The sequence below is a fragment of the Pteropus medius genome, unplaced genomic scaffold (assembly GCF_902729225.1).
Source record: "Pteropus medius unplaced genomic scaffold, Ma_sr-lr_union100, whole genome shotgun sequence".
NCBI lineage: Eukaryota > Metazoa > Chordata > Mammalia > Chiroptera > Pteropodidae > Pteropus > Pteropus medius.
Window position 1 is genome coordinate 7,737,428 of NW_024350924.1, and position 27,959 is coordinate 7,765,386.

The 27,959-nt window shown below is 43.6% G+C and overlaps 1 protein-coding gene across 1 annotated transcript in view; it reads left to right on the plus strand.

Annotated features, from left to right (window-relative positions):
- The window catches only part of CD101 (CD101 molecule), a 38,391-nt gene extending 10,761 nt beyond the window's left edge, over positions 1 to 27,630 (plus strand). Inside the window, exons 7-14 of the mRNA XM_039841307.1 lie at positions 4,060 to 4,440; positions 5,697 to 6,113; positions 9,595 to 9,981; positions 13,373 to 13,756; positions 14,449 to 14,853; positions 17,363 to 17,773; positions 20,224 to 20,619; positions 27,310 to 27,630. Coding sequence (XP_039697241.1) covers positions 4,060 to 4,440; positions 5,697 to 6,113; positions 9,595 to 9,981; positions 13,373 to 13,756; positions 14,449 to 14,853; positions 17,363 to 17,773; positions 20,224 to 20,619; positions 27,310 to 27,551 — 3,023 coding nt within the window. The 3' untranslated portion in view covers positions 27,552 to 27,630. The remainder of the gene's footprint in view (positions 1 to 4,059; positions 4,441 to 5,696; positions 6,114 to 9,594; positions 9,982 to 13,372; positions 13,757 to 14,448; positions 14,854 to 17,362; positions 17,774 to 20,223; positions 20,620 to 27,309) is intronic.
- Positions 27,631 to 27,959: the final 329 nt, after the last annotated feature.

The following is a 27,959-nucleotide window of genomic DNA, read 5'->3' on the forward strand; positions in this document are numbered from 1 at the left end:
GGAGGAGAGATTTGTACAACACATCCCACAGAGGATATATTTATAGTAAGACGCTTCAGTATATGATCTGAATGCATAGCCATTTGAATTGACCTCTGTCCGTCATTCTTTCTCACCTCAAAAATACCTATAAAACACCTACACAATCTCTTTGGCTTTTCTGAGAAAGCAGGACCATCCCAAACATGTTCTTGACCTCAAGCCTCTACTAGGACCTTACTCCATTTGTCACCCTCTCTCTGGCTTCGTTCATCTCTGCCCTCTACTGCTTCTCTGCCTGCAAACATGCAGTGGCACCTGCGGCCGCCCCGGCCCTCCCTGCTTCTCTCTACCCACAGACTCTTTCTAGCTGCCGCCTTATTTATCTCTTTCCCTTCTGCATGAAACTTCTTGAAGTCGTTCACGTGTCCTGCAGTGGCTTCTGACCCTTGAAATCTGCTACTTGGGCTTGATTGAAATCTCTTCCACAGAGGTCTCCACTGACATCCTCGTCATCAAACTCAGAGGACTCGCCTCTGCCTTTAGAATCCTCAGCCTCTCAGCATTTCGCAGGCCGGCGAGCTCTTTCTTCCGGCAACGTCTTACCTCCTTTGCTTTCCAAGCCACCGTGACCTGGCTGCCCTCTCGCCTCCCCAACTCTTCCTTCTCTAGGTTTTGTTCCTCATCCCATCCCCTAAATAGAGAGATTTTTCTAGTAATCTGGAGTGTTTACAGGAAGCCATGAGAAACAATGGACAAAGACAGCCAGAGACTGGCATTTGCAGATCTAAGTTCCAGTCTGGCTCAACCATTTACAAGTTTTGACATTGCAAATATCAGAGTTCTTGAAAGAATTAGATTAGGATGAAGACTTGAAAGCACAAATATATGTACTTAAATATTGTGTCCAGTTAATTCGTTGGGTATCCTTCCTGTTAATTCCATGATACTCAAATTTAGTATTTCCAAAATTAAATGCTTTCTCTTCTTCCTCATAACGGTGACTCTTCCTGGTATCTTTATTTCTGTTAATAGTACCGTTATTCTCCCAGTCACCCTCATAAAACCTGGGTGTCATCTCTGATTTCTTCCTGCCTCCCATCCCTCCATCCACCTCCACTACCTCCAAGCATCCAACACACTGAAGAACTCTAGATTTGATCACCGGAGGGGGCTTTTAAACTGTCCTTCCTTTCTTTCCATTCTTGTTGCCTTCATCACTTCTCTCCTGGGCTACTATGGTTACCTGATGTCTATTTCTAATTTTCATCATTCTACACACAATTGTCAGGTTAATTTTCCTAAGTCTTTTCAAACATCCTTAGCAGATTCCCCATTGCCTAATCAATCAAGTTCAAACATTGAATCATGATAGTCAAGTCCTTCCTGCTCCGGACCCACATTTCCTATTCAGTCTTACCTTCTCCTATTAATCTTCATGCCACTCTTCCTTTAATCGAACTGATTACTCCCTGTTTTCTGAACAAGTCTTTAGATTCCTATTCATACAGTCTTGTCACGAAGTCCCCTCACCACAGAGGCCCTGTCTCCCCACTTAAATTGTCATAATCTTCCCAGTTCTTCCAAGTTCATTTCTAATACTCTCTCTCTCATAAACGTGACCCGTTTCTCTCCCCTCAGGAATGGCATCTCCCCTTCATTCAAATTCCTCAGAGCATTTTTATCGTATCTCTCTAGGAGAACTATCATTCCTTTTTGAATGAATTATAAAATCTAGAAGTCAGAGATTATCCCAAACCCATCTTTGTATCTTGGTTCCTGACGCATCAGAAATACCATAAGTGGTTGAATTAATATTTATTGAAAAAAAAAAAATGAAGTGCTAGTTTTCACAGTAAAACGTTTCAAAGGTGGTACCCATCTCTCTGAAAAGTTATGGAAAAATGTCGAAGTGTTGCTTTGCTACCAAAAATAACATGGAAATATGCCCTGATATAAACAGGTTGGTGGTACCTCAGAAACCACATTTGTATCATGAAATATAACACCTAAGAAAAGTTAATAAAAATTAATGCACAATTTGACCAATAAGTAAGAGGTAAAAGCCACCCAGGTCAAGGAGAACATTGCCAGGACCCTACAGCACCCATCCACCTGCCATGCGTCCCATGCAAAACACAACCCTCTCTCTCGTGCAGTCACTTTTCTGATGGGCGTGGTCACCACTCCTAGCTTTTCTCTTTTTTTAAATCCTTACCCCCGTGTTTGCATCACTAAACAACACAGTATAGTTTTGTCTGTTTTACAACTATAAAGAGTAGAATCGTTCTGTGAATAGTCAAAAAGATTAAAAAATATTTGCATCTTCTGTTAAACACAGCCATCCGTAGAATTTCAACTCACGTTTCATCCACTTTCATTTCTGTATAATATTCCATTTTATGAGTGGACCAGAGTTCGTCTGCCCTCCTGTTGATGGACATATGGGTGCTCTCTAGTGTGGGGCCATGATGAACAGCATGCTATGGAGAGTCTCTCACGCGTAGCCTGGCAGACAGTACATGCTTTTCTCAAAGGTCTATGTATAAGCCTGGCTGGCGTTGCTGAAAATGTTTTGAACTTCCTCTATAGTATAATTATTTGGTAAGTAATAATTACAATTTTTCTTAGATGGTCTAACTTCTATTCTTAGGCATAATTCAAATATATTAATTGGGATTTATGAATGAATTAGTATGTTTTAAATTATTACTAGATATGTGTGTGGTTGGTTGATTAGTTGGTTGGTTGATTTTCAGTTTGGCATTGAACATGCACATGCCATTTTAATTGTCTGCCTCAGGTAGCTACTTACCATTTCTGCCTGTTTTTCTTTGTCGGCCCCCTTCCATGAGAATCGTCCGCATTCCAGAATTCCTGTACTTGGACTCACCACGGTCTCTATAATGTCATTTCCCCTTTCTCTCACTTTTTTTTCACTCCTGCCTTTTTTTGCTCTTTGTCCTGGAGAGTCACAAAATTCCGTAGACGTGCTGCTTCTTCACACCTTCTTCTGAACGTCATTCTGTTAACCCCTTCACACCAGTAGTCATTCCCTGGTGGATTCTGCAGATGTCTTTCTGCCCCGTGTTCCCCTTCCACTGGCCCTCAGTCCCCAGTGAAAGATTGAGTTCACCTTTGTGGCATCTCTGTCATTTTTTTCACTGTTCTTTCCGTAACGCAAAATAAACTAGCTTTTAATATTAACATAATAAGTCAACGCATACGTTTTCATTTCTGAAAAATGCTCGGTTTTGAAAGTGTGGACGGCAGAGGGAATGTTACCATTTAAAATAATGTTTTTTTTTTTCCTTTAAATCTAATACCTGAGATTTGTCCCAATAGGAAACATTCCATAGTGTCTCAACTGAAATTTTGGGGTACGAGAAGAACTAAAATAAATTCTGATTCCAGATCCTACTGGGCTTGACAGCCATCTTTGTGATGCTTTTCAATAAAGCTGTAGTGGCTCTATGAAAAAAAAAAAAATTACAAAACAAAAGAAACCTCCGCAGTATAGAAATGAAGTGCTGCTGTCTCTCCTGGTGCTAATTTTAACTAGTCTTGCATTAGACCTGGCCAGGTGCTTCAGATGGTTTCAACCAACCAGCAAGAAAAAGCATGAGACCATGGGCAGCGCTGTTGACTTTGCTTCTACGTAGAAGCAGCCACTTCTACGAGAACAGGTGCCCAGGAATTTGAGGCTTGGGAAGTGTATGCTGAATTTCTCCATAAAATAATGTAAAGTGAATTATCATACATTGTATTTACTTTAAAATCAGTTCACTTAGATAAGCACATAAGCTTCATGGTAGAGACTCTGATACTCTGATGAAACTAAACTTGTTTTCAAGAGACTAGAGATCACGATGGAAGTTGAAGTTATAAAAGAATAATTAACTCATCAAGCCATTCCACTGCTCCTCAGCCTGAAGGTATTGAACGTTTGAGTTGATTATAGCTAATAACCTGAGATCTCATTTAGTCGAATTGTAATACAGGGAGCTACATAAGGCGGCACTTTGGGAAATAGAGCACTAATCTATTTTTATTCCCCCTTTTCTTTCTCCTCCTTGCAAGCTAAGCTCAGCATTGGCCAGAGAGAAGTCACAGTTCAGAAAGGACCACTGTTTAGAGCTGAAGGTTACCCTGTCAGCATTGGCTGCAATGTAACTGGCCACAAGGGACCTTCCGAGCAGCATTTCCAGTGGTCTGTTTACCTGCTGACAGGCCCGACCCAAGAAGTCCAGATCATCAGCACTAAAGATGCCACGTTCTCTTACGTGATGTATGCGCCGCGGGTACGAAGCAGAGAAATCTACGTGGAGAGAGTCCAGGGCAGTGCAGTCTTTTTGCACATCTCAAAGCTCCAGATGAAGGATTCTGGCGAGTATGAGTGTCACACACCGAATACTGATGGAAGATACTACGGGATTTACAGTGCAAAGACTACCCTGATTGGTGAGCTGATTGCCCGTCTCTGCTAGCCAGCCAGAGAAGCCAGAGCCTCCATTATGACAATGCCCTGTATTGTGACACGGCTTTATATTGTGCTGTTTGCTTTGATGAAAGAGCCCAGGTACCCCTCTGGATATTTTGGAGATTTGTCACAAATAGGTATCTCATATTCTCCAAAACTCTCAATTCATTTTTCCAATCAACTTTGCCCCGGAGACTGAGATCACGTGTGGTCTTCTCAAAGCCTCGCCCATAGCTAATCTTAGCATGATAAGAGCATCAGACAAAGCTTTGGGCAATCTCCCCATGTTAGGTCTCCTCGTGGAGGCAGAACATTAACTTGATAAGAGATCTGGTGTTAGAAGTCATTCATTTATTTTCAAACTACTGTTCTCCAGCGTATTTACCGAAAGGGGGACAGTCATCGTTCTTGCCATTCCCATTTTGTCCCTTTGCCCGGGACATCTCAGCACCCCTTTTTCAGCCAAGCAGATGTTCACTTCAGGACCCAGTTTACCTCTCCTGTGAGCCCTGTCCTGACAGTTTCTGGCAGTATTCCCACCTTAGTTTCCTCTCGATGCTCTATTCATACCAGCTTATGTGGTAATTGGCTCCTTCTTCACTCTGAGTTCCAGGAGAAGAGAATGTTTATCTCAGCCCCTCGCACAGTGGCTAGCTCTGAGTAGCTGCTAAATAAATATTCATCGATTAAGTGTTGCTTTCACATAAGCCGAGGCTGTGTGATTTCCTTTGAGTAAGGAGAGAGTGGTAAGGGAGTCGGATGGTTATCAAAACTTACGTCAGGGTTGCATTTTGGCTCTGAATGATAGATTATAACGGGTTATTTCAGAACTCTGTTTTATACAGGAGCAGGTTAAGGCCCAAGGAAGTGAAGCGACTTGCTCCAGTTCATGTAGTCAAATAGGGACAGATTTAGGATCGGAAACTAGGTCTTCTGGCTCCCAGCACATTTCCCCTTTAAATACTCTGTGTCTGAGTAGCTATATTGGTTAAAGTCTACACTAAAAATGGAAAGTCAGGGTCAGTACATCAGTGAGCCATCAGCTTTGCTAAATTCCATAGACTGTACGTACATAGATGCTAGTGTTCCCATTGGCAGTGGGGAAAGCATATGGCTAGTGGAAAAGCAACTCAAAGTATGTGCTTTACAGATGGTGGGTCCAGGCGCCATCTTCATCTAAGGAGACTAGTCTGACAGGTACTGAGCCAGTCAATTATCTCCATTCCTTTGCTTCCAGTTATTCCAGATACCCTCTCTGCCACCATGAATTCCCAGACTCTCCATAAGGAGGAAGGTGAGCCATTAGAACTTACCTGTGAGGCTGCCAAAGCCACAGCTCAACATACCCACCTGTCTGTCACCTGGTACCTGATGCGGGATGGAGAAAGAAGTCAAGGCATCAAGATTATTTCCCTCTCCAAAGATTTTATGTTGATCCCTGGGCCTTCGTATACAGAGAGGTTTGCAGCTGGTGATGTGAGGCTCGACAAGCTTGGGGCCTCTACCTTCAGGCTGACCGTAGGGAGCCTGCAGCCCTCAGATCAAGGCCAGCTGTTCTGTGAGGCAACTGAATGGATTCAAGATCCAGATGGAACCTGGACTTTCATCACAAAAAAGCAGACAGATCAAACGAATCTGTGGATCCAGCCAGCAGGTAATTATCTTCTCAAGAAATTCATTAATATGCTCGTTGTGCGTATTTATGGGATAACTTTTTGTTGTTTCCTAATCTTTCGTTGGATCCCCCCAAAAGACGTCATTTAGAAAGCTTGAGTAAATTTTGTTTTTGTCATCTGGGAAGCATAAATTAAAGAAAGACATTAGTTTTGGCCCTGTCCGCGGGAAGCTTTGTACGGGATAAGATCTGCTGAACGGTTAGACAGCCGTGCGTGGGAATAGCTTCGTTACTGTTCTCGCCAGGCTCTGCAGGGAGCCTGAGCCTCAGACATGCGAAACGCTCTGCCTAAGGTCACCCATCTGCTGAGAGGTGGAGCTGACATTTGAAGTCAGGTGTGTCACCACAGACACCTGGGTCTCAGAGTCACTGTAGCTTCCAATGTAAAGTCTCGTCTTAGTGGCGACATTTCCTTCCACCTGGAATGGTGTCACTCTCCTTGATCCACTGGCATTTCCATCAAAGTGAACAGAAAGCCTCAGCTATAATTCCTGGCCTCTCTGCATAGGAGTAAGAGGAGGTCGCTAATACCGTATATGTCCACGCTAACAGCAACGATCCAAGATGGATACCTGAAGTTCTCTCTCTTTCTCTCTTTTTTTTTTTTTTTTTTTTGGAGAGATTTTATTCTATTCCATTAAAACTTGTCCTGATGGCATTAAGTGTTCAAGTTATACTCAGTGAGTTCAATGGGGACACATCACAGGCGCTTTTCTCCTTCTGTTTTTGCTCTCAATTTTTTAAACGTAAAACGATCTGTATTTTTATTTATTTATTTTGATGGATAAAAACTGTACATGTTTCAGGTGTACAACATGATTTTTTTACAGCATGTTTTGATATACATATGTATTGTGAAATAATTACCACAGTCAAGCTAATTCACATATCCATCACCTTACACAGTTATCGTGTGTGTGTGTGTGTGTGTGTGTGTGTGTGTGTGTGTGTGAGTGTGTGGTAAGAATGCTTAAGATCTAATCTCTTAGCAAATTTCAAGTGTACAACACAGCGTTATCAACTGTAGTCACCATGCTGTACGTTAGATCTGCATAACTACGTTTGTTCCCTTTGACCAACATCTCCCCATTTCCCCACTCCCTCCAGCCCCTGGCAACCACCATTCTACTCCCTGCTTCTATGAGTTCAGCACTTTTAGATTCCACATATAGGTGAGACCCCGCAGTATTTGTCTTTTGTGTCTGGTTTCTTTCACTTAGCACAATGTCCTCCAGGTTGATCCATTTTGTTGAAAATGGCAGGATTTCCTTTTGTCTTATGACTGGATATTCCATTGTGAATATATATATATATATATATATATATATATATATATATATATTACAGAAACTGTAAAATATATATTTTATATTTTATATTTATATAAATATATAAAATATATATATTACAGAAACTATAATATATATATTTTACAGTTTCTTCATCTATTGACAGACACTTAGGTTGTTTCCATATCCTGCCTATTATGGATAATGGACATGGGAGTGCAGATATCTCTTCAAGGTACTGAGTTCATTTCCTTTGGCTATGTACCCAGAAGTGAGATTGCTAGATTATATGGTAGTTCTATTTTTAATTTTCGAAGAACTTCCATGCTGTTTTCCATAATAGCTGTGCCAATTTGCATTCGCACTAATAGTGTGCAAGAGTTCCCTTTTCTCCACATTCTCACCCACATTTGTCTTTGTTTACTAATAGCAATTCTAATAAATGTAGGGTGATACCTCGGGGTTTTAATTTGCATTTCCCTGATGATTAGTGACATTGAGCATCTTTTCATATACTTGTCGGCCATCTATATGTCTTCTTTTGAAGAATGTCAATTCAGGTCCATTGCCCTTTTTTTTTTTTTTTGAATCAGGTAATTGGTTTTTTTGCTATTAAGTTGTATGAGTTCCTTAAATATTTTGGATATTAATCCCTTATCAGATATACAGTTTGCAAATATTTTCTTCCAGTTTGTAGATTGTCTCTTCACTCTGTTGGTTGTTTTGCTGTGCAGAAGTTTTTTAGTTTGGTACATTCTCACTTGTCTATTTTTGCTTTTGTTGTCTATGATTTTAAGGGGTCAAAAAAAACCATTGTCCGAACTAATGTCAAGGAACTTTTCTCTTTTCTTCTAGTAGTTTTACAGTTTCAAGTCTTATGTTTAAATCTTTACTACATTTTGAGTTGATTTTTTCTATATGGTGTGGAATAAGGATCCAACTTCATTCTTCTGAATGTGACTATGCAGTTTTCTCAATACCAATTATTGAAGAGACTATTTTTTCCCCATTGTGTGTCTTTGGCACTCTTAACAAAGATCCGTTGACATAGATGTATGAATTTATTTCTGGACTCGTACTGATTTTTATTACTGTAACTTTGTAATATATTTTGAAATCAGTAAGTGTGATACCTCTAGCTTTGTTCTTGCTCAAAATTGCTTTGGCTATTTGTGATTCCATATGAATTTTAAGGTTGTTTTCTCTATTTTGGTTAAAAAAAAATGCCATTAGAATTTTAATAGGGATTGCATTGAATCTGTAGATTGCTTTGGGTGGTATGCACAATTTAACACTATTAATTCTATTTCTTAAATTAATGTTTTATAATTTTCAGTATAGAGATCATTCGCCACCTTGGTTAAATTTATTCCTAAATATTTTCTTCTTTTTGGTGCTATTGTAAATACCAATTTTTCTTAAATCTTTTTTTTTTCTGATAGCTCGATAGTGTATAGAAATGCAACTGATTTTTTTGTATGTTCATTTTGTATCCTGCAGCTTTACAGAAATCCTTTATTAGTTTTAACAGTTGTTTTGGTGAAGTTCGTTGGCAGTTCTACATATCAGATCATGTTATCTGCAAACAGAGATGATTTTACTTCTTTTTTTCTGACTTAGATGCCTTTTATTTCTTTTTTGACTAATTGCTCTGGCCACAACCTTCAGTACTCTGTTGACTAGAGGTGGTGAGAGTGAGCATTCTTGTCTTACAGAAAAAGCATTCAGCTTTTCACTGTGAAGAATGATGTTAGCTGTAGACTTATTATATATCACATGTGCTTTTAACGCAAGAAAATCCCGGTGGATGGTCTCAGCCAAAAAACAGAGTAAGAAATCACAATTTCTAGTAACTCAGCATAGTATAAAATATTTTATATTTTTCACTAAAAAAGATACTTTGCTATATACTTTATATATCTATGTATACATCCTGCTTAATGGGATTACATTCAGAAAACATGTATGCTCTTCTTCCTGTGTGATTTAAGAAATAGTCAAGGGCATTTTTGATTCTAGACTTTTTTTGGTTTACCTACTCCTCGGAACTGAAACCCACTGAAATTCAATGCCTGTATGTACTCTCCTTACAGGGAATATCATCTCTCTCTGTTACTGAAAGGGCAGATGCAGTGGCCTGTCTAAATACCTGCCTTGCTTTTGTTTCCTAGGGAGAGATTTTCAAGTCAACATTACGACTGAGAGCACGTTTACTGCAGGAAAACCCTTAGAACTGGTTTGCCTGGTAGTGGGCAGTGGCCGGGACCCTCAGCTTCAGGGCACTTGGTTCTTCAATGGGATTGAAATGGCCGATATTGATGCTGGTGGAGTTCTGGGCCTGAAAGAAGACTACAAAGAGAGAGCAAGAGAAGGACAAGTCCAGGTTTCAAAGTTAAACCCCAAGGCTTTCTCTCTCAAGATCTTTGCTGCAGGCCCAGAGGATGAAGGCGCCTACAGATGTGCTGTGGCAGAGGTGACAAGAACTCAGATGGGCTCCTGGCAGGTGCTTCAGAGAAAGCAGTCATCAGACAGCCATGTGCACCTGAGGAAGCCAGCAGGTATGTGAAGCCGGGACCAGACACAATCCGCCTGCTTTCAGATCCTCTCCTTTATTAGGACAGGGTACCATCAGGGATGCAGCCGAGGTCTCCTGAAGATTCCAATCACATCACTTTGAGGGGAAGTAAAGGAAAGCACCCAAACTAGCTGAAGACCTGAGTCCCATTCTTGAGCCATTAAATGAGTCAAGACCATGGAAATACCACTTTACTTCTCTAAATCTCGGCTTCCTCAAATGTAAAATAATGACATACGATTAGATTGCCCTTAAATCCCTTCTTTGATTCTATTTGCTGTTAGTCTTAATTTTTATACATTGGATTTTTTTCTCCAAGCAGAGAACACCTTTAGTAACGAAGCCCTCTCTCTGTCTTTTTTTGTTGTGTGTGTGTGATTTGAGTAGGTTAAGAGGAAAGTGCTTCACTTTGCCTCCTTCCTGGGGAATGAACACCCACATTACACACCCACACTGTTCTGACAGTCTTCAGACGCCTCGTGTCTATCCTCTAGTATCTTAACTTGATACAGGCGATGATCCTAGGTTTTAATGCTGCATCCAGGTGTGACTCAGAGCAAGGAATGAAGAAGGAAATGATATTGGGCAGACTCTTTTCTCTACATTTCGCTGTGACGTGGTGAGACGCCTGTCCAAATGGGTCTGAATATCTGTAGGTGTGAAACTGGAGAAGCCACTGGGCTCTCATGGAGTTTATGAAGGTCGAATGACCCAAAACATGTTGGAATAATCAGTGCTTTATGTGGGGCGAGAAAACAGACAAATCCACAACTAATACAGTCATCTCTAGGTCTCTGCGGGGTATAGGTTTCAGGACCCAGTGTGGATGCCACAATCTGCGGATTCAAGTTCCTTATATAAAATGGCGTAGTGTTTGCATATAACCTATGCATATCCTATATACTTTAAATCATCTCTAGATTGCTTATAATACCTAATACAATGGAAATGCTATATAAATTGTATCATTTTATTGTTATACTGTATCGTTTAGGGAGTAATGACAAGAAAAAGAAGGCTGTGCATGTTCAGCACAGATGCAACCATCTTAGGCCTAACCACACGGTACATCTCAGCAACCATGCAACTTCTCTCTTTTGGAGTATTTTCAGTAGGTCAGTGAATCAGTAGATGTGGAATCATGGATATGGAAGACTGACTGTATTAGGATTTTCTGGGCTGAGTATTAAATTCAGTCTAGAAAGATTAATTTACGCAAAAGGAAAAACAAAACAAAAGGAAAAAAAACACAAATTAAAAATAAAGATATCCTTGTGTTACTTTCCGATTGGAAGCATCTCCAAAGAGAAATAAATTTTCCTTCCGTCTCTTCTTCATCTCCCCGTTTGCTAGGAATGACGACACGGAAGCTTTGGCCTAGAGTGGCAAGCCAGGAAGTGCACTGGTGTTACTTTTCACACTAAATATTTGGCCTAACGTTCTAGGAATCAGGAAGAGCTATGTAGGCGGTTTACGTATTTACACAGAGCTAAATCTCTGCTTTGTGCATCTCAAATCTCCCCGGGAAAACGTATCTATGACCTTTCTTAAACCCAGTATGTGGGAATTTGTACCAAAGGGACCTAACGATGTGTTCGTTTCATGATGCATAGATCATAAGGGTTGGGGGGTCTTCCAAAGCTAAAAATAGTCCTTCATGTAGGCTGAAGTCCAAACTGGGTCTAATATGTAGGAATGGAAAAGGTTATTAGCAAATTTATTAAGGATTCTCTTGTGCATTCAGTTTTGAAAGTCAAATCATTACTTGAAATATGAGCAGAGTTTTATCATTCTATGAATATTTTAAACAAAAGGGGGTACACTCACTGTGAATGTGTAACTTACCCACACTTAGTAAGCTTTTTACTTCTTACCAAGAGGCAGTAATGACCACAATGAACTAAGAAAAGCTCTTCCTTTAAAAAAAAAAAAAAAAATTGATGTTAGTTAAAACTGATCATAATGGTTATATTAGAGTAGTAAGATTCTGAGTAATATTTATCTCTCTAATTTCTAAGCTTTAGTTATGAATCTATTTTTAACTCAAAAAAATTTAAGTATAATCATGCCTCTAATACCCAAAATTTGGAAGCGGATTTGCATATATATTATTTGTGCACATTAACCTTCATTCAGCCTTTGCAACTTATATACATAGATACATAAAACAGTAGAAGACTGAACTCCTTCCTCACTCAGCAGGGAAGAACAATTTGCACATTCATTTAGATCCTATTTAGATTGCTAATGCCAGTTCTATTTTGTTTTTCTCTTTTGGCTTTGAACTACCTCTGCTTTCAGGAAATGCCTATTATTACATACTAATGCTAATAGCTGACCTTTACTGGGTACTTATTCTTGCCAGCCAGGCCAAGCCCTTTACATGTGCCTGCCATTCATTTAGTCCTCTCAACAGTGAGATAAGGTGGGTGCTCTTATTACCTCTGTATTTACAGGAAAGAAAATTGAGGCTCAGAGAGGTCAACTATGTTGCCTAAGATAATTCTGGCTCCAGGGACCTTGGCCTTAAGCATGAAGCTGGGCTGCTTCAGGTGTATAAGCACCTGAAATATCTTTGCATTGCTCCCAAAGCACTCAGGACAAAGCCTTGCACAGGAAGTGTTTGTTGAATGAATGTCTGCATTTCTACGCATCTTGAATTTCCCATCTGGGAACCAGATTTACATTTATTGTTTTACACTGTAGTTCGGATGAAAGAAGGATCTTCGCTCAGGCAACATACATACATACATACACACACACACCAAACATACATACATACATCATACATGCATGCATACATACATACAATTTGAAAAAAAGAAATATGCATACACGGCATATTTTCCCCCAAGTAATTGCTTTTAATGGTAATATTGTGAACCGAAATCTAGTTAACAATACTCCTTACCTGTTCGAAACACTTACTAATTAGGGAAAGATAAGTGGGGAGAGGAAGGTCATTCTGAACTGTGAAAATCTGAATTCCAAAAAACTAAAAGTTTAGTAAACACGCTGCATTACTTTGAGAATCATACGCTCACCCTAACTCATCTAACAAAATATTGCCAGATGTTTTCCCGACTGGGTGTTCTTAAGGAAGGGCTGATTTAACAAATCACTAAAAATAAGGGCAAACTGTAAATTGCTTAAGTGTAAATAGGTTCTCCCGATGTTCTTTCTGCTGTCTTGTTTCTACTGTTTAAGTGTTTAGCAAGTCTTCCCCACCCCCACCCCCCCCCAGGGGGGGTGCAGGAGTAAACAGACTAATTTGTCACAAATTAGTCAATTTCTAATTAACGAGCTCTCACTGTGTTTTAGAAAATTTTTCATTTACTTGAAATGCTTTTTCCTTCTAAATCTATAATCCACAGCAAGAAGCGTGGTCATGTCTACCAGGAACAAACAGCAAGTAGTGTGGGAAGGGGAAGCACTAACCCTTCTCTGCAAGGCAGACGGAGCTGAAAGCCTCCTGTCTGTGAACTGGTGGCACGTTCCACAGGACCAGACGCAGCCAGAGTTTGTGGCCGGCATGAAGCAGGATGGCACCGTGCAACTGAGTGACTCCTACCGGGAACTCAACAATCACGGCAATGCAAGGCTGGAGAAGACGGACTGGGGCACTTTCCAGCTGGAGATCCCCTCCACCAGTGTGACAGACAGCGGGACATACGAGTGCAGAGTGTCTGAGAGGACCCGGAACCAGGCCGGAGATCTGAGCTGGACTCAGAAGATAGCGGTCACTGTGAAATCTCTGCGTAAGTGTCAGTGAAATCCTTTTCTTAACTCGCACATCACCAGCACTGTTCTTTTGCTGTGGAATGCAGTGGAATTAGATGGCGTGTCATCCCGAATCCCCTAGTTATGGTATATGTACCCCAGAACACAGAGCATAGTCTCTGGCTACCATGTCTGTTAACGAATCTCTAAAGTTCACTCATCTTTAGGGCGTAACATGTAAGTTGTCTTTCAAGGCTGAAAACAAAATCCTATGAATTGGAGTAGACTTATAGAAGAGATGCTGAGTGAGACTGAGCCTCATACACTCGGGCTTTTGACAGCTGCAGCCCTGGGCTTACAGAGCCTCTCTAGCATGTGCAAGAGTGTGTGGAAGCTGAGTCGGGGTAAGGGAAGGAGGCCAGCGCTGGGCTGTGGAGCGCTCCCCCAACTCGGCAGCAGCTGTCCAAGCAGCAGACTGGAGAAACACTGCCTGTTTGTTGTCGCTGCCGAGAACACTCTGAGAGGAAGGTCAGCTTTGGAAAATCAAGGTCAGAATTCAGGACGGACTGTACTGTGAATCAACTGCTATCCCCAGCCCCCAATACTTGAGACTCCCAACGTGTGACTGCATGGTTCCACGTGCAGAGGTGGAGACTAGGTAAAAGTTGGCAGGACCGTACTTTGGTGTGATAAACATATAAGAAATCGTGTTTCACATTTCTGCCCACAGAATCAAGTTTACAAGTTAGTCTGATGAGCCGTCAACCGCAAGTGAAATTAACCAACACCTTAGACCTGTCCTGCATAGTGGGGGCTGACTACGCTGACCTCAAGGTACCACTCACCGTGACATGGCAGTTCCAGCCGGCTGGGTCCCAAGCCTTTCACCAGCTTATTCGAATCACCCATAATGGCACAATCGAATGGGGCCACTTTCCGTCCCAGTTCCAAAGGAAATCGAAGGTTTCGCAGTCTTCATTTCGTTCTCAACTCCTAATCCACGATGCCACTGAGGAGGAGGCGGGAGTGTATCGGTGTAAAGTGGAAGTTTATGACAGAAATTCCCTACACACAGATGGCCCCATGAGGGCTTCTGCCATCTCTCACCCGCTGCGGATAGCCGTCACTTTACCAGGTAAATCGCCGCTTGAAATTAATCCCTGCTTTAAAAAAATAAAAAAATTTCTTCCACTTTGGATAAGTGATAGAATGAAGGCATAAAATACCTTCTTCCTGTGTTTGTACTGTATAAATAAACCATATATAAGTGACATCCAGAGTCACATTAAGTTAGTATGCACGGCATGGCCATCTTTGCTGTTAAAACATGGAAACACTTCCACACTAAGAGTAGCTACTATCCATACTCCTCCCCCTTCTTCCCAGAAGTCCCCACCAGCCAGCAACTAAAGGGACCACGTGGCACAGCAGGGGCCCTCTGGGGCCAGCTCCAGTAAAGGGGCAGTCTTTCGGACTGATCTCTGCTCATGCCTCACCAGTCATTAAATGTTTGGGCTGTCTCCCCGGTGTATGGATAATATAAATTCCACCCGAGTACACTTATGCACTTACTTTAATGTGTCCATGTATAAGGGAGAACTTATGATTATAGCCAAATATAATTTACCTTGTCAGTTGGTAATAGAGCATAGAGGTTAAAAGTAAGACACAACCTGGGCAGAGTGCCACTGTGTGAAGTATCTTTTTTGGTGACTTTCACTCTCTTAGGGCAGAGTGTTCAATAGCCTTTGAAGTCATTTGGATCTGACAAGCGCTGATAACAGCATAGCTTTAAACAAGTCATTTAACCTGTCCGAGCCTAGTTACCTCATCTATAAATTGCTGATGTGCAGTTTAGAGGTGGAGACATATATACTGTGCCTAGTACAGTACCTGACACACAAAGCAGAGGCTCAGACGTGGTCTGAGCTGTCATTCTTCTCTCTGCTGCTGAGCAATATTTTTGGTGATGGTAATGATCCTTGCCGATGAACTCACGACTTAATTTATTTATCCTTTCTGTGGATTTCGAAATTGTTGGTCCAGTCCTTTCTTCTTGAAACTTCTTTTTTCCTTGGCTTCGTGATGCGAGATTTTCTTGGTTTCCGTCCTAACACGCTGAGTGCTCCTTCTCATTCTGTAGTCTCCTGGAGTGGCTTTATTTCTACCCGTGGATTCTACCCATGTGCTGACAACGCCCAAATCCGTTATCCTGAAAGCCTCCTCTTCTGATCACCAGACTCATCTGTGCAACTGCCTCCAAGACAGGTCTACACTCAATGTGTCGAACATAAATGCACCATTTTTATCCCTCCAAAGCTGCTACTCATACATTGTTCTCTATGTGCCCATCACCCACCAGTGACCTATGTGGGAAGCCTGAGTCATCCACAATTCATGTCCAAACTCACATAGCCTGGTATGCAAGGTCCTTATTCATTCAGGACATTATGTCCTTCCAGCGTTATCTCCTTCTACTTTCCATCTTGAATTTGAACTCCAGACACACTGAACTACTTGCAGTTCCTCAAATGTTCTTTGTTCTCTCTTACTTTCAAAGTCTTTGTTCGAGTTGCTTCTTTTGTGTGGAATGCCTTAACCCCTTCTCCATCAGACTAATTCCTATTAACCTGAAGACTTAGCTTAGAGACATCTCCTCCAGGAAGCCTCCCCTGATTCCCTTGCTTTGGTTTAGTGGTCGTGGTGTGTGCTTTGATGGCCACTTGTGCATACCTTCATCCCGCTTGGGTGACACAATCCTGTAATCTCTAAGCCTCTGTCCCTGTACTAGTCTCTTCCTCTGGACTGTGAACCCACTGAGGGGAGGTATCCACAGAGTCTGGAATAGTCCGGCACATAACATAGTATATGCTTAATGGATGCTTATTGAAGGAAGAGCAACATCGATAAGCAGTTACAAAAGCAGAATTAGTAATGTCAGCAAGAAGTTACAATAAGATTTAGAAGCCTGGTTTTATCATTTGTCTTTCCGATGAAGCAGAAAAGCCATTGGGGTTAAAGGGTAGTTGACTCCATATGTATATGATATTCCGCAGTCGAGTGGCTACAAAGAGGCTACCATATTAACAGCCTACGTGCAACTTCCTTTTGTTTATCCATGTTTGACGGCTCATACAATCAGACTTTGGCAAATTGTGAACCAAGAGTTCTCTGGATAGCGAACACATGGACAAAGCATTAACAGGGCCACTTCCTCTCCATTCGATTTATAAAACGCTACAAAAGAGAAGATGTCTGTGCTTAAATACGGAAGCACTATCGGATGGGAGAGAGTGGGCCTTTAAAAGTGACACTTGTCCGCTCCCCCATCCCACTCTCCCGGGCAAGGGCAGAACTAGGACCAGTGGAAGGAAGTTACGGAGAGGTAAAACTCAACTTGATATCAGAATGAATTTTCTAGTGGCCGAGCTGTCCGAAGATGGAATGGGCTGCTTTGTCAGACAGTGAGCTGTTCAGAGGCTGAGTGAGTGAGCAGTGAGTAGGCCTGCCGGGGAGGGCATTCACACATCCAGTGGCCATAGGAGGTATTGCTCTAGTTGACTCCAGTGTCCCTTCTACCTTCAAATTCTGTTTTGTAACAAAATAACAAAAGTCATCGTTTCCTTTTTTTTTTTTTAATTTAGAGAGCAACCTGAAAGTGAATTCAAGCAGTCAAGTCCAAGAGATCCCCATCAACTCCAACACAGACATAGAATGTCACATCTTATCCCAATCTACCGGAAACCTTCAATTTGCTGTTACTTGGTACTTCTCTTCCATTTCCACTAATGCACCCTGGCGGAAGATCCTGGAAATGGACCGAACCAACGTTGTAAAATATGGGGATGAATTTCACACTCCATGGAGAAAACAAAAATTCCACACCGAGAGAGTTTCCCAAGACACGTTTCAGCTACACATTCTGAACGCAGGAGACAGCGATCAGGGCAGATATCGCTGCTCTGTGAAGGAATGGCTCTTGGCTACGAATGGCGCTTGGTACCAGCTTGGAGAAGAGACGTCGGGTCTAACAGAATTGAAACTCAGGCCCACAGGTGAACCTCATGAGCGTATCCTCACGTCTTTCTGTAGGGTTGCCATCTTTTCTTGGGCCGCTGTTCTGTGGCGTGATTACTTGAAAGTAAAAAGATGACCTAGAGTCCCAGGAAAAGTGTCCACCTACGCAACGACCGCAGGACCTGGTAGCCCACCAGGGGATGGGGGATCACTGAAGGTGAATCAGTCTGAGGTTTCAGGGAGATTGGACGGGGACGAGAGCCCTTCGATTGGTTTGCTGATCAGCCTGGCAGCTTGGTCTATGCAGCTACCCAGGGTATCGTATCTCCAGCTCTCTGTAATAACAAGCTGTGTCACTCCAGTGAGGCTGTATTGTAATTTGGCAGAGAAAGAGTAATACGAAGCATATTTCTCCTACTGTGAACAGAAACTGTACAACTCTACAGGGAAGTGTGGAGAAATTGCTTTTCAACATTTGGCTGCCTAAACAGAAGGCGAAGAAGAGTAGTTAACCATTGGAATGGCTTACAGAGAGGGTCTCCTTTTCCTCAGGAGATCTTTAAAAATGGAGTAGAGGTTCCATCCACTTGCATTGGTCTAAGCGCGCTGAGATCGAAATGTGGGCAGGGCTGAGAAGATCTCTCGGCCTTCATTAGGTCACCTCTAATGTTGATTAAAATTAAATGAATGTCGTGGCTAAGGTTTGGGAACTGGATGAGATCCAGTAGCACAATGCAGATGAGTTAGTTTGGCACTTAAAATTCTCAGTTCGATGTAGCATCAAAAACAAGATGGTAATGAGCATTACCGTGTGTTAAGCAGTTAGGATCACAAAGACAGCTCTTGCCTTAAGGAGCTCGCGGTCTATTGGGGTAGCAGGGAGCCTTCTGCTTCTCCTTTGCCACATTCTTCAGGCCCTTCTTTCTCCCTGGGCTAAAGGCGGGTGTTCTCAAGGGAACCAGGTCCTGGGCCCATTTTTCTTCTTATTCTCTGTTTTCTTCAGAATTTCTCAAACACTGCCTCGATTTCCCCTATCACCTTTGAGGAAATAGCTCTAGGTCTTTATTCTTAGCCCCAATCTCCTGAGCTCAGGTCTTTCTACCCAACTGCCTGTTGGACATTCCTACCTGGAGGCCTCAGAGTCCCTGCCGCTCAGTATGTCCCCAGTCGCGTTTGTCCTCCCTGCCATCCTGCCAGTCTCATGCACACTTGCACACGCTCCGTCTGTGTGGCGGGCTCCCCTTCCTCCCAGTTGTCCTCGCCAAATCCCGCCAGTGTCGAAGCCACTCCGGAGCCCGAGCCAGCGCTTCTCCTTCAGAAACGGGGGCTCAGCATTGGCCGGTCTTTTCATGTATCGAGAAAGCGCTTAACATTTTTTCTTGGTGACATCGTTCCATGTGAGAATGCTCACAACGAATTCAAAGTCTTTTACTATCCTGAGAGTGTCAGACGAAACACATCCAGGTGTGGCTGTCTGCAGGTAACCTGCTGAGTGCACCAGTGGAGAGTTAAGGAATTGGCCCCAGGGAAAGACACTGAGAGGGAATGGTAGAAGGGACATCTGAAATTCAAAGAGGAGAAGTTTTGTTGAAGAAAATGGACTTCAGTGACAAAAACCAGAGACAGGAAAAAAAAAAAAAAAGACTAGAGGGTCTCTTGAGCAGGGAAATTGGGCCCTTAATGCAAACATTGGCCAAAGTGTAGTGGGGAGATCGGAAGGCTGATTGCTCTAAAGCAGGGAGTAATTTGAGATGAGGAAGTAGATAAATATTAGTTTATCACGTAAGCTAATATTTTACATGCTTTGCTATAAAGGGAAACAGAGAGTAAAGACGATAACTAAAAAATGTAGGCTCAGACAAAGTTGTTCTTTTAAGGTAAAAAGATTAATAAAGGCGTTTGTAGTGGAGCTGAAAATTCAGTGCATACTATAAATTCTTTATTTTGTTTGTAACTACTCTTGGCCTTCATTCCAGTCCTCACCTGCTGGTTAGCAGGGAAATTTTTTTTTAAGTAAATGTCAAAATCTGTTTAGAACAAGTCAAATCCAATCATTTACATCTTCTCCTTGAGCGGTGGTGTTCTAGCACTTGTGTAAAAATGTTCAGTCTCTCGGACAGCCTTCTCCTTCCGGTGTGTGGGAGGAGGGTGATTTGCTAAAACTGAGGGGCAGTGGTGGGACACAGGACTTGAGAAGAAGGCTGGAAGTATGGAGCGATCCCCCCGGGAAATAGAAGAGCGAGGGGCGGAGCGCCCTCCAAAGCTGGGTGGTTTTCAGTGTCAGGTCCAGCAGACAAGAGGTAGGGCTAAGAGAGAGAAGTGGCTGGTTTGCTTCATAGCAGAGAATGTTCTAGCAAATATAGAAGAAGGATAGGGGTCAAAGGAAAGTGTTAAAGATGAAGCACTTGATATAATCTAAAGATTATAAGATGGCATCTCCTCAAAAAGCCCATGCTCTTCTCTAACGTACTGCCATTTTATTTCCTAGGAAGTAAAGTACGTGTCTCCAGAGTGTCCTGGTCAGAAAACGCTACCGAGCACAGAGAGGCGACCATCCACTGCAGCCTAGAGAGCCCAGGTGGCTCAGCCTCCCTGTTCTCTGTGACGTGGTACCGGAACGGAGAAAACTCTGGAAGCAAAATGCTGGTGCACCTGCAGCAGGATGGCTTGCTGGAGTATGGCGACGAGAGGCTCAGGAGTCCCCTGCACTGTTACCGCTCATCCCCCACAGACTTCGTCCTGAAGCTTCATCGGGTGGAGATGGAGGACGCTGGAATGTACTGGTGCAAGGTGGTGGAGTGGCAGCTCCATGGCACCCCCGGCAAGTGGGTCAGCCAAGCCTCAGACGAGTCACAGCATGTGGCGCTCACGGTGCTGCCGTCAGGTAACCAGGGGTTAGTTAAGCGGCCGTGGCTCGCACTCGGAACATTTGTCTCCCCTCTTGGGCTTTTCCTCCCAGCTATGTTTTGCTCCTTCTTCAGGCTGAAAACAATTTCAGACGCTCTAAGGAAACGACTTGCCATTTGTCTCAATAGTAACGCCTTTGGGCAGACAAGGTCTACGTGAGGTGATGGCACAGACGTTGAAATGTCAGGGGCATCTGCTCCCTGCTTCTTCTCCCAAACAAGAAAAGCCATCAACGTTATATCCCTTTACCTAGCCAAATAATGTCTGAAGCAGACAGCCTTACCTCTCGGCTGAATCTTGGACCTTAGAATGTTGCTCTGCAGTGGGAGAGGGAATGAAGGAGAGGGACATGGTGACTTTACATTTGATCTGGTTGAATCAAATGTAAAAAAAAAAAAACAGCTATCTAAATGCTCCTTGAGTCAAAAAAAAAAAAAAAAAAAGGCAAACAAATGAACAAACAAAACCTTTCTCAAAGAATAAATGCCAAGTCGCTTATCTCTCTGTGTGCTCAGCAAACCACCAGGACTTTGATATCAAGAGTCATTCAGTGCACCTCTCCTAATTGCACCTTGAGAGGCATCAAAGGAGGAAGTGCATCCTTATAGAGCTTGTTTTCAGGCTCCAGCAAGGAGGGCGGGTCCTGGAAGCCAACGCCAAAAGCTGACCCTTCTCCGTATGGGAAGGTCGGCCTCTTCAGCTGAGTGCACAGCTTCAGGAAGGATATGGAGCAAGAGGCTGTGGAGGGGAAGAGGGTGCCCTGCCAGCCAGCACGGTGCCAAGCACATCACAGGCATTTATTAAGCATTTGTAAATGAAAGCAGAACCTTCTCCAGCCAGACCAGTGAATCTTCACTGGCGATCAGTAAGCTGGCAGATGTTGTAGCCAGCTCATTCTCCGAGCCACTTGCTCCTGGTAGGGTTTAAGGACAAGGTGAGGGGTGAGCTCTACACTAAACTTACAATGGAAAACGGTCATTGGAGAGGCAGAGGTGTGGTCTTCGTTCGTACAGCAGGATGGGTAACAAGAATCAATAAAGATAACATTCCGAGGACACCAGCCAGCTTTGGTGACACTCCTTAGGAGGAAGAGGAAGGGCATGCCGCCGAGAACATATGGAAGCTTCTCAAAAGTGGGTGCAGGCACAGGCGCAGACGCCTCCCCGCAGAGCTTCTGGAGTGAAGGTCCTCTGACTGGTTCCCTGGGGGTCCATCATCCTCTTCTGTTCATTCTTTACCAGAATTTTCCTTTCTAGCAGCTTTTCTTCCATTCTAACAATTATAGGAAGTCCCACACTCCGGCACATGCCGTTCCCCTTTTCCCACTGGAATTCCTAGACTCTGTAGAGTTAGCAGTTTTTACAGTAGAATAAATAGATGATAACTGTAAAAAGTATATATTCCGTCACTAAAAAGCACATCTCTGAGACAGACGGGATCCTTCACAGCATGTATATACAGTTGAGCTTTGTAGAATCCTTATAAAACAGGTGTAAGATTTTTAAACAGAGGAACCCTGGAAAGGAAATGTTAAAAATTGATTGGTGTTTGTGTTCTTCTCAACTAAAGAAGCCTGAAGCCTGTGCCATGACGACCTGAGGGTTTTCATTATACTTACAGTTTAGGGCTCCCAACTGAACCCTTGTAATATGGCATCTCGCTTTCTCTGCCTGGATGTCCCTTTCCGGTAGCTGAGGAGGCAGTCTGGGGAGATGGAAAGTTTCAGAGTTAGGAATGAGATAAGCCTAAGCTCAAATCGCAGCTCTTCCACCTACCTGCTAGCTACGAAATCAAAGTAGATAGCACAGCCCGGGCATATTGTAACTGCTCAAAATGTTAACCCCTTGTCCCCTTCTGCCTCCAAATGCACTGCGTGCACGCACACGCGCACGTACGAACATACGTACGAACATATCTGTATGTGCATCTATGTAACAAAATATTTTAATTTATTCAGTAAGTAACTTGTGAGCTTCTGAGGACACAAAAACCTGTATTGCAGAGCCTGTCCCCACAGAGCTCAGAGTCTGGTGGGGCAAGCAAAGTCCAACTTGATAAGTGTCATCAAAGAAGTAGTCTCAGGATGCTATGGCAGGAGGAGAGGCAGGGCTGGGGTGAAGGGCTGGATGGGGAGGGGATCTGGGTAGGTCCCCCAGAATATGGGGCCTAAAAAAAGGAAGAAACGTATCTTGGGAAAAGGAAAGGGGATGCAAGACGATCGTAGAAACTGTGGTACGATGGCAGGAAACGAGGCCAGTGAGATGGGGGAGTACAGACCTCGAATGTGTCATGTGTATAGAGCTGAGGAAGGTGAACTTGATCATGAAAGTTATGGAGTGCCATTGAACGAGTTCAAGCAGGGGAGTGACATCATCAGATTTGCATTTCAGAAAGCTCCCCATAAATCGAGAGGGAGGCAGACTGTTTGAAATTGATCGTAGAGCCCAGGTGACACAAGGTGAAGGCTAGAATTAAGGCAGCGCCCGTGAGGGCAGAGAGGAGGACAGGAATTCAGTATTAGGGGGTGAACTCTTAAGGACTTAGAGATGATTAGAGGTATGTGGGGGTGAATGAGCAGAAAGGTGAACATCAGGTTTCTGGCAAAGGCAGATAGTGGGGACATTCACTAAACGAGGTGATACGGAAGAAAGGTCAGAAGCGGGAGATTAGTTCAATTCTGAATAAGTTGGGCTGGAATTGAGTCTGGAGGACCAATAAGTTATCAGGGAGATCTATACAGTAAACACCGGGCCTTTTAGACGAGATCTTTGCCAGAACTGTAGGTTCAAAGTCATCGACGTGTAGCCAGTGATGATGCCCAGGGATGGCCCCCTGAGGTACCCTACCGTTTGTTTATCAGGAGAGTACAGAACAGCAACCCGTGAAGGAGAATGATGGAGGCACCAAGGAGAACCAGGGTTTGTTGGTAGCACAGAAACCAAAGGTAGAGAGGGGATCGAGAGGGTGGGGAGAGCCGACAGACTCAACTAGTTGTTGCAAGAGGTCAATTGAAATAAGCATAGAAACATATCCACTGGATTTAATGATATAGGGAAATTACCGAAAAGTAATGGGAGAAGTCAGACTGCGTGAGAAAGTGGACACATCAAATACAGATTACACTTTCAGAGCTTTGGTGTAAAGGGAAAGAGATGGCCGTAATGAGTGGCAAGAGGTGGCAGTGAAATTTGCTTTGTTCAGTGTTGGCTGGAAGATGGTAGGGACCTGAGTGCGTTCACATTCTAGAAGGGGAAAAGCCGGCTACCTGAGTCTCTTAGCCTCACCTTCAGACCCCAGACATAAATGTCTTATTCTAGAAAATCCTCTGTGATTAATTAATAGGCGAGACTATAGAACTTTCTGGGGGACTGGGTTCTATGTAGTAGTATGGTATTTGTTACTATTTCCCAGCTTTTATTTGGGTAAGGATATATTTAGGAAGTGGGTCCTCAAAGGAGATATGTGTCCCTACCACACTGAAATTTCTGAGAGACCATGCCATTTGTCCCTGCTACCCCAGTGCCTCCAACGAGCCTGGCACATGGCATTCAGCAAATGCTTGATGAAAGATGAGAAAGCGAGTCTTCAATTGGGCAGAAACAGGATGCTGCAGGGGTTCACTTATTCCGGGACACATTTGTGTCAGGTGACGTGAACTACTTTTATTTCTTGGCGGGAGCCGACTCTCCCACAGAGCCACACATGGCATAGTCAGTCAGTTGCCCAAGTTTGGGTTGGGGTTGGGGAGGATTTGTAGCCTCCTGATTATCTGGTACTTTTGGTCTCTAAAGTCAGTATTTCTGAGGTGATATCATAAAGGAATGTTCCTCGTGATGTGTTTGGCTGTGGGTGGAAATGGGTTATAAACTAAACCTCGTGATGAAGTGTTCTCATTACATTTTTGGCTCTGTCTTGCAGGTCTTGTACTTTGGGCTTTGGGCACTTACTCAGATTAATTCAAAATGTCAAATCTTAGTGGATTTGAATGGCACTAATTCTAATCCAGATATGGGTGAGAGGCAGATGGTGGGAAATGGTGACCATGGGACTCAGAGCAAACGTGTCCTTCCAACAAGACAGTTTAGAAGTGCTGGAGCTGGCAGTTGCTAGCTGTTGGCCAATTCAGCACTGCGAAGGGCACATTTTGCCATGCTTAGATGGCACATTGCTCTAAGCAGAGCATCCTCCTTCCCATTAAGATAGTCAAGCCCTCTGGCTGTCCCTTCATGCCGACGGTTAGCGTCTCAGTGGCGGAGAAGCCAAGTACCAGAGTTCTTTCCACCTTCTACATGCAGCTCACGTCCCCATCATCATTCCACCATCCTAGCAAAGGGGATACGTGAGTCTATGGACTCTCACCTCCCATGAGTAGATAAGGAAGCAGAGTCTTCTAAGTAATCATTTGACTCTCAGCTGAATGTTACCCAACCCTGCGAGCAGGGGGCTCAGAGATTTAAGGGGGAGACTTGGCCCATGGAATAACATGGCCAAACCTGCGGCCCCTGTGGGACAGATGAGCAAGTCTGGCTATTTTCTGCCCAGTCTCTCAGGAGGAAGTTGCCTGTGACTTTCCTAATTTTCTCAGTAGCATTCTAGCTAATATTTATTCTTTGCTGACTCAACAAATGCGCTAGGCACTATATTAAATGCTTTATTATACATTATCTCATCATGACTCTAGAAATTATTATCCTCATTTGATCGATGAGGAAACTAATGATTAGCGAGAATAAGTAACTTGTCTAATGTCAACATGGTAAGGAGAAGAACCAGGATTTGAACCCAGCTCTTGCAGAGATGCAGTAGGTGCTCAGTCACTACTCTGGGCATGAGTAGTGTGAAGTATCAAGGTCAGTTCTCTTAGCCCCTGGTCTCCTCAGCCCCATCCTCTCAGCATTGCTGTCTACACCTCCCTAACCTCATGCCTTCAAATATATTCAGATCAGACCTGGGAGAATTACTGTAGTTGAACGGCCTTGGAGAAAAGGGTCAGGTTAAGATGTGAAGAGAGGGTGAAAAAGAACCTCAAAATCTAGCTTTATCATCGCCCACTCTTTCAAAAACCAAATTTAAGTTGGAGAATATAAATGAGACCGGAGAAAATCCAGGTGACAGACTCCTTGCCACCAGCCCTGTTCAGAGCTGCCAGCCCTCGTGTTCAGGGATCATCATTATTCCGTGACACAAGATGGCAGCCACCCATCAGTTCCTGCGTGTGGAATTCACCTGTGCAATCAATTCATTCATCACTCTCCATTGATGACCTGTGGACAAATTCCTGCATAAAATTTTAAAAATGCATAAGACATAGGACCTGTCCTCCAGGAGTTCACAACGCAGGAGCTGCACCGATGTTTAGATTCTTAGCTTCCAACCAAGAGATGTTCTTCAAGGTAATGCCCGAAGGGGAGCCCTTGCAGCATGAGGTTGATCGAAATGACCTCGAAACCTGTTGTTTTCATCTCCAAGAGTCTATAATCCCATGAATCCTATAGCTTAACCTCTAAAGAAGAAATTGCTTATGCTATTACAATTTTCCAGTGAAAGCACAGCATCGGAATGTTTGGAATAGCTCTGATGTCAAAGATGCTATCATAAGTAAGTGTAGTTGGAAGACCACATTTTGTAGTTGGTGTCTCCTTAAGCATGTGTCTTTCTGCATTCAGGGACTATACACCCTTTCCTTGGACTGGTAACTTAGGGCGCTGTTTCCTGGAGCCTGTGACAGTTCCGGTCCCTCTCCTTTGCTTTCCTGGCTGTGTGGCCGGGACCCACTTTGTGGCTGTGTGTGCGTGCGCTTCCCTGTGGACTGCAGCTGCTGATGGGGTATCTTCAGCAAGCCTTCATATAGTATCTTCTGCCCAAGTCGATCTGATTTAATTCAGATCAGCAAAAGTTATGAAGCACATATGCTAGGCACTGTAGGGGATATAGAGACAAATGGCACCATCGGACATACTCAAGTAACTGTGACGGAACAAAGGAGATGGTTAGAGGGGAATGAGAGAGGTGTGTAAGAGGAGGATAGAAGAGAAGAACTGTGCCTGAGGTGAGGTCAGACCACCTGGCAGTGGAAGTGTGATCTCAGCTGGGCCAGAAAGACCTAGAAGATTAGGGTGCAGAGAGCATGCCAGGGGGAGGCAGCAGTAAGAACAGAGAGAAGGAGCCTAATGGAGGGTGACTGGGGCTCAAAGAGTCAGGAGGGGTGCTGTTTTATCAGGACGGTGCAGTGCGTGTATGTGCGTGTGCGTGTGTGTGTTTAAGAAGCAGCAGTGGGAATAACTCCGTTAAAAATGCAGGACCGGCAGCAGAGTTGAGAACAAGGGTCGAATTATAGATATCTTTTCTGAGGAACGAAGATTAAAGGAGAGGTTTTCTTTTTTGTTTTTCTCTCTGGCTGTTAGTTTTAAGTAGGTCATTGGAACCTCCGGTGGTTGGAAATTGCTGGGCGAGGGGGCGTTAGGTTGCCTGAGCAGCATTTCTGGAGTTTTCATCTCCAGCAGCTCTTCCCTTCGCTCCTCACGTCGGATTTAAGGGGCTGGCTGCTATTTGGCCCCATTATTTTTACATAGGTTCGCCTGGAACAATAAATTTCAGAGGTGTTTATAATTGATTCGTACAAATAAGTCAGAGATGAATTATTCTGTTTTTCTCCTTTCCGTCGTAGAGCCCACGTTTCCTTCCAGGATCTGCTCGTCGGCACCTTTGGTCTATTTCATATTCATCTGCCCCTTCATTATGTTCATTCTGCTGCTCATTGCCCTCCTCTGCTTATACTGGAAGGCCAGGAAGCTGTCAATGCTGAGTCTAAATGCCCAGAAAGAAAAGGCTCTCTGGGTGGACTTGAAAAGGGCCGGAGACAGGTACACAAACAGGAGAGAGGAGGAAGAGGAAGGCGAAGACATCTGAATCCCCAGAGGCACCTGCAGCCCTGTGGGGAAAGTGCAGACATTGGAATTGGACTGACGGGACGTAAATGAACCCTGGTTTTGCCCTTCTCTGTGTCTGTGGCCTCGGGTAAGTTACCCAGAGTCAGAGGGAACATTTCTTGAGTGCGTGTGTGGTGCCAGGCACGGTTAAGTGTTTCTTTGTGTGTGACCTCACCTACCCCTGGTGTCCCTCCCAGGAGCTAGGTGGCATCATTGCCCTGTTTTACGATCAGCACACCTCCCTGAGGCTCAGGTTCCCCGTCTGTGAGGAGAGAAGTCCTGTCCCCACACAGCCTCTGGGGGTCAAATGAGAGCCTGTGGCCAAGCCGAGGGGCAGCCTTCCCTCTGAGCTCCTCCTCTCTATGTCACAGTCCCTCGAAACATCCAG